Source organism: Drosophila ananassae, chromosome 2R, assembly GCF_017639315.1.
Source record: "Drosophila ananassae strain 14024-0371.13 chromosome 2R, ASM1763931v2, whole genome shotgun sequence".
NCBI lineage: Eukaryota > Metazoa > Arthropoda > Insecta > Diptera > Drosophilidae > Drosophila > Drosophila ananassae.
In genome coordinates, this window is record NC_057928.1 from 22,098,255 (window position 1) to 22,106,842 (window position 8,588).

At 52.7% G+C, this 8,588-nt stretch overlaps 3 protein-coding genes across 4 annotated transcripts; 1 reads left to right on the plus strand and 2 right to left on the minus strand.

Moving 5' to 3' along the window:
* Positions 1–309: 309 nt before the first annotated feature.
* On the minus strand, positions 310–6,600 carry LOC6507834 (neuralized-like protein 4). Of its 2 annotated transcripts, none has more exons than XM_001956405.4 (10): positions 6,528–6,600; positions 6,162–6,453; positions 5,741–6,100; positions 4,690–5,675; positions 4,452–4,628; positions 3,309–4,393; positions 2,420–3,244; positions 2,050–2,359; positions 1,881–1,991; positions 310–1,824 (listed from the first exon to the last, which is right to left on the minus strand). In XM_001956405.4, exons 2-10 carry the CDS (start codon positions 6,336–6,338, stop codon positions 483–485), a joined length of 5,373 nt encoding a protein of 1,790 aa, XP_001956441.1. In that variant the 5' UTR covers positions 6,339–6,453; positions 6,528–6,600; the 3' UTR covers positions 310–482. The 2 variants fall into 2 exon arrangements, with proteins under 2 accessions (XP_001956441.1, XP_032310263.1); XM_032454372.2 differs by having other exon boundaries at positions 6,550–6,572.
* Positions 6,551–7,784, plus strand: LOC6507224 (RNA exonuclease 4). Its single transcript, XM_001956404.4, has one exon. The coding sequence runs from the start codon at positions 6,729–6,731 to the stop codon at positions 7,644–7,646; it is 918 nt and encodes a 305-aa protein (XP_001956440.1). The 5' UTR covers positions 6,551–6,728; the 3' UTR covers positions 7,647–7,784.
* On the minus strand, positions 7,781–8,535 carry LOC6507833. The gene is made up of 2 exons (XM_001956403.4): positions 8,408–8,535; positions 7,781–8,342 (listed from the first exon to the last, which is right to left on the minus strand). The coding sequence occupies exon 2, from the start codon at positions 8,325–8,327 to the stop codon at positions 7,854–7,856; it is 474 nt and encodes a 157-aa protein (XP_001956439.1). The 5' UTR covers positions 8,328–8,342; positions 8,408–8,535; the 3' UTR covers positions 7,781–7,853.
* Between the last annotated feature and the right edge of the window lie 53 nt (positions 8,536–8,588).

Sequence of the window (8,588 nt, forward strand, 5' to 3'; positions counted from 1 at the left end):
TATACACATAAGTTTCAGGACGATTTACGGATTCTAGGGAGATTATGTCCAAGGCGAAGAGTAATTCCAACAAGCCACAAACAGCCCCCATCACAATACCATAAATGGAATATGAAATTCCGCACGATCTGGCCGGAATACTAGGGCACGATCCATCCGGACACATTTTTGTAGTGTACTTGTGTATCGGTTTCAACTTGAACTGAGAGCTATTAAAAGGAATGCTCCATGAGTCGTATTTCCCAGTTAACTGGGATGACAGCGATTAACTGACCCAAGGCCCAAGTTTCTCAGCTATTTAAACTAAGATTAACTTTGCGGTTACTTTATTGGCGCTTAAAATACAATACAAACTCGTTTACAAAGGGGAATGCGAATGCGATTTGGTGTGGGTAGCTTTTTAGCGTGATTTGAATGTGGGGATTAGGATAATCGTGCTGGAAGCGGGTGTATAGGCTAACAAAAGGCCATGACTAGCGTGCTCAATGAGATTCCTGGTCGTCCATCCTATCCAGTTTGATAATCAATGCGTTGATTATACAGGCGCCGGCCTCTTTTGTGAACCAACAGAGATCGTTTAGCAGATGGACCGACGACTCGTTTGGGGCTGTTCCTCCGGAAGAGGAAGTGGCGCCCACCGCATCCTGGTTTGTTCCACCGCCAACACTATCATTCTCGTTGGCAGTGACAGTACCCAGGCTGCGCCGCTTGGCCTCTGCGGCGGCCTTGCCGGTTGTTACACCAGAAATCGACTGCCGCCGGACGTATACCTCAAACGACGTTGAGATGCGGTGCAGACCCTGCTCGGATGCGAAGTGGTGCTGTGGCAAGACTGGCTCAATAACAGTGGCATTCGGCGAGTAGTACAACTCCAGACGGGTTCCTGGCTCATCCTTAAACGCCGCAGCCACCGGCTCCTCATCCGGATCGGATTCTAAAGGAAGTGGCTGGCCACGATCAAGGATTGCCCGGATCTTGTCGACCCGAGTCATGTAGTAGAATGGCAGCCAATCACCGTTGAGATCGAAATGGACTTGAGGAGCCGCCGACGATGAAACCCCCGTGGAAACACCCGCCGACGAGGATGTTGTTGAGGTACTCAGTGCATTTACGGTTTGCTGGTTAAGTTTAAAGTATACCCAGCCCTCGAGCTTGTCTCCGTTGCTGGGACCACTGCACTTCGGGCAGAAGCACACCGGCTCCAATCGACTGTCGAAGAAGGCCTGAGGCAGGACGAGAGAAGCGCAGAAGCGTCGCACCTGGCGCAAATACTCGCAATCATTTTGCTCCGTCGAGCAGCGCACTGGCCCAGCCGAGTTCGCATTCGAGTTGGAATCGGACTCCAACGAGTTAAGCGAGGGCAGGTCGAGATTGAGAATCGACGGATGGTCAGGCATCAGGTGATGGCGTGTGTACTCGTTCTGCTGGAGCTGCTGCAGCAGCAGCAGGTGGTTCATGTAGTCGATCTCGTCGTCCTCTAGGACATTATCCCTGCCAACTGATTCGCTGGACATGTCCCTTGCATCATCTAACGCCTCCGCGTTGTTCTCGCTTTGCTCGTTCGTTGCGGAAATTGTTCCGTCTTGGGCTTCATCCACAGAGTTTCCCGATGGGATCGGTGCATGGGGCAGCTCGTCGTATTCCTTGTTGGTGTCGTAGACCCCCGAGTTACTCAAGTGCTGAACGTTGGAGGTGTTGGAGCCACTAGGTCCCCCCACCGCCGTTGTCGACGTGTTCAGAGAATTCTGGAATCGCTGAGTGCTCTGGCTACGCTGAATATTTAAGTTCGTGTTGTGCTGCAGCTGGAGGGATTCGCGAAGGCAACTGAAATTAATATTTGGATTATTTTGCGATCCAAGGCGGCTATACTTCACACCTACCAAGTCGACGATGACCCTCCTAGTTCGTTTCGTTGTTGTTCCAGGGTGCGGTTTTTGATGGAGATGTTTAGCAGCAAGTTCTCCGAGACGCTCTCCATAACAGAGCGGGTCCTAAAAACACAATAACCATTAGTATGGAACATCCGGCCACCTTAGTTACACCTCTTACATGGCATTTGAGGGAGCAGAGGAGGTGGAGGGACCATCTCTGCCGAACTCGCAAGCCTGTTCCGTGTCCTTCTCTTTCTCATGCATCTCCAGATGGGCTTTTTCGCACTGCTGCGGCATTCCATTGTCCAGCTCCAGGGCCTCAGGAGCCTCCAAAATAGGCGTGCCATTGGCATTGCCTGTTCGGGCGGCATCGCTGCCCGTGATCAATGTGATTTTCTCGCACTTGCCGTACACATCGAACACAGGATAGACGTGATTGGGAAGGCCGCTGCCCAGATCCTCCAGATTCGTGGAGCCAACCATGATGACTGTGCCGGAGAAAACGGTATAAGTGGCAGAGAAAACATAACATAAGGCATACAACTTACTCAGCATGCCAGCGTGCGTCAGGGTGACGGTAATAACCGTGCCCACCTGGATCTGGTCCAGCACCTCGCCGTACTTGGAAGCCATAACTTGCCCGTTGATGTTCACATAGTCGTGGGTAGCCAGCCAGCAGCTTCGCTTGCAGTCCAGCAACGAAATGGGAGCAGTTTGCGGACATGCCGACAAGACGCCCAGCCCGAGAGTGCCCTTCCACTTGCTGTTGAGTGCATCAACTTTAATGCTGATGCTGTCGCCCTTGCAGAGCGGCTTATTCAGGCAGACGATGGACTGGTTGTAGGACTTCACCCTGGCCACACTTCTGCGGTCCTCGCTGAGTCTCGCGTTCTTTTGCGAGATGTCCACAAACTCGTAGTTCTGAGCCTCCGAATCTATGGACTCCAGCATTGAGCTATCCTGTTTATTTAGTGGATCCATTCCAAAGTCCATGGAATCCTGCAACCGCAAGCTACAGGGGCGCAGCGGCGAGGCTGGTCCCTGGGCGGAGATCACCTGGATGCCCATCGTAGAGCCGCACAGCTCGGCCACCACGTACACATCGTTGGGTACATTGTGGAACTGGATGTTCACGTTCTCCGAGTTCAGCAGTATGTTGAGGGAGTTCTCCACCCGCTCCAAGGTTATGCGATCGTCCACCCGCAGCCACTCAAGCGATGCCAGCGATCTCTGCAGGCAGCTCGTGTTGTAGCGCACCTCGCTCCCACTCACGTACCAAACGTTGGCTGGGATCCGTCGCAAAGTGGTCGGCAGCTTCTTGCGTACATTTTCATCGCTCAGGTTCAGATCCGTTACCCCAATGCTAAGGCAGCCTGGAGGACAGCAGTTTTTTGGTTAATAAAAATGCGGAAAATGTGGAGAAAATATAGTACCCACCTGCAAACATGGGATTAATTGAAGTCAACTTGATCTCGAATGGCGACCCGACGCTGAGCGGATGCTCGGAGAAGACAAGGCAGTGAGACAGTGGAGCGGCTACTCCTGTGAAACGGGAGGCTTCTGTCCAGTCCTTGGTGAGACTAACATTACCCGACACGCACGTCCAGCGGTGCTTCGTTTCCATCGCCGGATGCTGGATCACCGAGGTGGCCTGGCAGCTCTGCGAGTTCTCGCTGGTGGCATATGGCGCCCGAATGTCCACCTGCGTCTGCGTGAGACTGACCTGGGCGCACTGGCCGTACAGATCAATGATGGCCCAAATATTTGGCGCATGGCACTCACAGGCCGGGCCCTGATCCATGCCGTCCACAAAAAAGTGGATAAAGTCGCCGTTTCGCATCACACCCACTCGTGTGCTGGGTCCCAGGGTGTCTAGGTCCAATAGGATGTTAGTGCGTATGGTCTTGCGATTGTGAAAGATCATGGGACCGCAGAGAATGATGGTATCATTTGCTTCTAGATCGGTGGCGTTCGGCGCCAACTGAATGTCTTCTGGCCGAGTTCCCGTCACTCCGATTTCAATATTGCCCGACCAGTGTCGCACCATCGTCTCTAGCTCCACTTCGAAGAGCTCCCGCTGCCGCAACGGCCGATTACTGAACACTATGGCGTCGTTGAATTCCGCCAGGGAGTTGGGCCGCGAAGCGGTAAGCCCGCTGTTCGAGATGCCAGCATTGGCGCCGTGAATGCTGTGGAATCGCAGCGGAACCTCGCTGTATAAGGTAGTGTTCGAAATGGTAGAGTTACCGGTGTCCGGACTTCCACATTCCGAGGTGTCCACGATGCTCGCCTGGGCCGCCTGGCCGTACAAATCGATTACGCCGAACACTCGTTCCGGCACATTGCTGGCCGCCGGACCCTGATCCACTCCGTTCACCCAAAAGTGCAGCGTGCCGTCGTCCTTGCGCACAACACCCACCCGATCTCCCACCTGCAGCCTGTCCAGATTTTGGCCGTATTGCTCAATAACTGTTACTCCGTTCTGCATGACTCCGTTCCCAGTCATCATCCAGGTTCCAGATCTGGAGACATTATTGGTTTTTCATTCTTTTTATAAGGGAGTGACTATTCCTGACTTACCGGACATTGGTCATGGTGAATGGAAAGTCCAGGTCGTCGGCGCTATGCGTAGTGACGCCCATTTCAACGGAGCCCGCCCACTTGGTAACCACACGCTCCAGCCGCACCTGGAACAGTTCGTTTGGCCGCAGAGGCCGGCGTGTGAGCACAACGCCATTGTTGAAGTCATCAGCAGCGCTGTAAGGTAACAAGAATTGGTAAGAATTCGAAATTATCCAAAAGATTCCTTTAGGCTTACTTCGGTCGCAGTGCCGTGCGACCGCTCTGGGTAACAGTGGCATGAGTGCCGCATATGTGATGGAAAGTCAAGCGATCATCATTCCTAGCTGTGGCCCGAGTACTGGATATGGTCTCGCTCAGGCCGCCCGTTGCTCCGGCGACATTCATCTCGCTCTCTGGACTCAGGAGACTCAGGGTCGGAGTGCCCGAATGGACCGGATGTTGCTGGGAATGTTGGGAAGCTCCTCCGCAGACGCTCATACCCGCCACAATGTTGTTGCGCCGCGTAACCAGATTCTGCTGCTCCCGCTCGTCGCGATCGACGATGGTGACTTTAATGGTCATGCCGTAGAGATCGATAACGCCCCACAAAGTGGACGCCACTCTGGTAGCCGCCACTCCCTGATCCTGGCCGTTAATGTAATAGTGCAGATTTCCGTTCGCCTTGCGCATCATCCCCACGCGATCTCCTTCCCGCAACTCATCCAGGTTGAACTCCCCATACTGACGGCGGGTTCCCTTTCCGTTCGTCAAGATCCCGCAGCCGGACATCATGGTTGTGCCCGAACGCATGTTGGTCATCGTGGCTGGAAAGTGCAGCACCGTGGGATTGTGCGTGGTGACGCCCACTTCGATAGACCCCGACCACTTGTCCACCAGCTTGTCGATGCGGATCTCGAAGAGCTCGTTGTCCCGCAACGGCCGATGGGTCATCACCACCCCGTTGTTGAACTCGTCCAGGGGACGGCGGCGTTCGGCGGACCGAAAATTCGGCGAAAGTTTAACCAGCGAGCCACAGCGGGTATGGAAACGCATTCGATCGTTGATGTCGTAGTAATCCGAGCCAGAAGCGGGCCCCGAAACGGTGGAGGTGACCTGTGTATTGGAAATGTGTCCACCAGTACCGGAGCCGTGGAGCCAACCGTCGGCAAGTAACGGGTTGATAGCGACGTCCAAGTTCTGGACTTCCTGTTGCAGGGGCTGTTGAATCGGGGAGTCCAATAACTTTAAAGGGAGACACAAATGGAATCGATTAGAAGACCAATGTTTAGGACCAAAGCAGGACCTACCTCTCCAGCGCCATTCGAGTCACGGGGAAACATTGAAACCTGCACACAGCGCCCATAGAGATCGACAAGAGCCCACAGCGGCTTCGGCATGTTCTTGGCCGCCACACCCTGCGATTCCCCATTGACATAGAAGACCAGGTCGTTTCCAGAGGTGCGCATGACTCCCACACGATCGTTTTCGTTCAGGGTCTCCAGATCTGTGCCGTAGAACTCGAACAGTCGACGCCCGTCCTTTCGCACATCGATTCCGGACATGACCCAGGTTCCATTTCGCATGGCGGTGGCACAGGCCACCAGTTCCAGGTCGTCCGGCGACTCGGCGGTGACCCCAATCTCGATGCTGCCGCCCCAGGAGGTGTTCTGCGGGCGATAGAAAAGCTTAAGGATGATTCAGCTCAAACAAAGGACCATCCTACCCTACCTTCTTCTCAATGACCACCTCGAAGAGTTCGTCGTCCTCCAGGGGAAGGGCGCTGAACACCAGGGCATGACTGAAGTCCCGCATGGAGCGCTGCGCCGACCGATTGGCATTGTAGAGCCGTATGGAGCGACCGCAGCGCGAGTGGAACGCCTGCATCTGGGTTTCCCTGCCGGCCATTATCCCTCCAGTTCAGTCCGCTCCTTTCGCAACCGTACAAATCAATTGTCAAGGGGTATTGACACACATACGGGGTAGAGAGGCACCTCCGGTGGCGGCTCATTGGCTGTGGACCCTGCACAGGTTGAGAAACGGTGGTGGCATACAATCTCTCTGCATTATGTGTGCAAATATCAAATTTATATTTACGGTAAAATAAACAAATATTTACAAGGGCCTTGCCAAACATTTATTCAATATGAAATTTTACAACACTGGTCTATGTAAAACGAGTCTTTACCAGCACTGGAGATTAGTTCAGAAATTATCGCACGACTTTAATATTTATTCTTGAAACGGATAATTTTGTGCTGGTTTTGTATTGAAAACAATTATTTTTACTGCGAAGCCATGTCCGCGGCCCAGCGACAGAAGCAATTCGATCTGAATCGACGCCATACGACTGCACCTGCCCTAAACAGCACTGCGTCCAACGCCAGCATCAGCATCAGCACCAGCACCACCACCAACAACAAAAACAACAACACCGAAACTGGGAATCCGAAAAATGTGGTTTCCCCGCGTCAACGTAAACTTCAAACGTCGATGGAACGGCTGCAGGTGCAACAGCCGAATGTCAGTAGGCGAGCTGCCGGCTCCAACTGGATGGCATCAGCAGTCGGAGGAGGACCTCCAGCGGGATCTGCTCCGGGCAGTGAGAACACGATGAAGGAGCAGGATGGACCACCACCACTAACCAAATCCGCGCGCACGCGCAACAAAAAGAAGGCTCAGCGCAACAGGTACTTGGCCATGGACTGTGAAATGGTTGGTGTGGGACCCAACGGCCAGGACGACATGCTGGCCCGCGTGTCGATCGTGAATCGCGTGGGCGAGGTGCTGCTGGACAAGCACGTAAAGCCCCGCCAGGAGGTGACCGACTACCGCACCAGCGTTTCTGGCATCCGCCCCCAGGATATTGCGAATGGCGAGGACTTTGCCGTGGTGCAGAACGAGGTGGTGAGGCTTCTGCACGGAAAGATTCTCGTCGGGCACGCCATCCGCAACGACATTGCCGTCCTGAACATTCGACACCCGTTTGAACACATCCGCGACACTTCACGCTACAAGCCCCTCTGCCGGCTTGTCTCCAACGGGCACACGCCCAGCCTCAAACGCCTCACCATGGCCGTTCTGGGCCAGGAGATCCAGACCGGCGAGCACAATTCGGTGGAGGATGCGCGTGCGGCAATGGGCATCTACAATCGGATAGCCAGCGACTGGGAGAAGTACATAGAAAAGAAAAACCATCAGCAGCAGCATTTCTGATCCAAAATCCCACTACCCTCTACTCAGGAGAGCATCTTAGGCGTAAGGTCACTAGTTTCATATTTTTTTCGAAACTGTTGTTTAATTATAAAAGTCGTTACAACCGTAGCGGTACTGTTGTAAGGCTAAATATCTTAATTGTAATGTGTATTTATTGGATCCTATTGCTTAAATGTACAATCAACCTAGCGAGGATTCTCTCGCAGACTATGTGGCTTCTACTTCATCTGTAGCGGATTGGCCAACGGTGGGCCCGTGAATGGCCTGGTGTCGCTCCATCAGCTCCTGCCATGGGTCCTCTAGCATCGAGGGATGAAAGTATTGCGAGAAGGCGCTTCCGCCTTGATTTCCACCCATGCCCTTCTGGTTTCTATAATTCTGCTCCCTGTTTTGGAAGTTTCTTCTGTTGAAGTTCCCGCCGCGTCCGAATCCACGACCCTGGCCGTATGGCCTGTGCCTCTGGGGCGCCTCCTGCGCTGATTTGTTTTGGTAGAAGTGCGGGACATTATTCTGCGGTTTAGTGGAGCCTTGTGTGTCCTCGTAGAAGCCGAAGTTCGGTTGTTGGGGTGGCTGGTGGCCACCAAACTGCTGCGATCTGTAGTCGACGGATTGCGAGGGATACTGTCCCACCCGTGAGGAGTACGGTGGCAGGTTGTTGAATTTCTTGCCTGGAGTTCCCATTCTTAATCTTGAGATCTAATAATTGTATTTTATTCAGTAAACACAAAAAGTAAATAAATCTGAAAAATGTGTTTGTTTACGTCTTCTTCGGCTGATATGGACACACTTTTTGTTTATCGATAACAAATTTATCGAACCGGTAACCGTTTAGGAAACGCTTACCAGATCTAGTTTACGATTTCGAAAATAAAAATTTTAATTGAAAATAGTTTTTATAAATTAAAAATTGATTAAATAAATTAAAATAAATTTAAATTCGAA

Excerpts from the sequence above, each read along its gene's own strand:
- LOC6507834 (XM_001956405.4), bottom strand. The coding sequence starts at position 6,338 with ATGGCCGGCAGGGAAACCCAGATGCAGGCGTTCCACTCGCGCTGCGGT. Across the intron at positions 4,629-4,689 it reads CGCACGGCACTGCGACCGAA|CGCTGCTGATGACTTCAACA; the intron begins GTAAGCCTAAAG and ends GTTACCTTACAG. Across the intron at positions 1,825-1,880 it reads GGAGGGTCATCGTCGACTTG|TTGCCTTCGCGAATCCCTCC; the intron begins GTAGGTGTGAAG and ends TATTAATTTCAG.
- LOC6507224 (XM_001956404.4), top strand. The coding sequence starts at position 6,729 with ATGTCCGCGGCCCAGCGACAGAAGCAATTCGATCTGAATCGACGCCAT.
- LOC6507833 (XM_001956403.4), bottom strand. The coding sequence starts at position 8,327 with ATGGGAACTCCAGGCAAGAAATTCAACAACCTGCCACCGTACTCCTCA.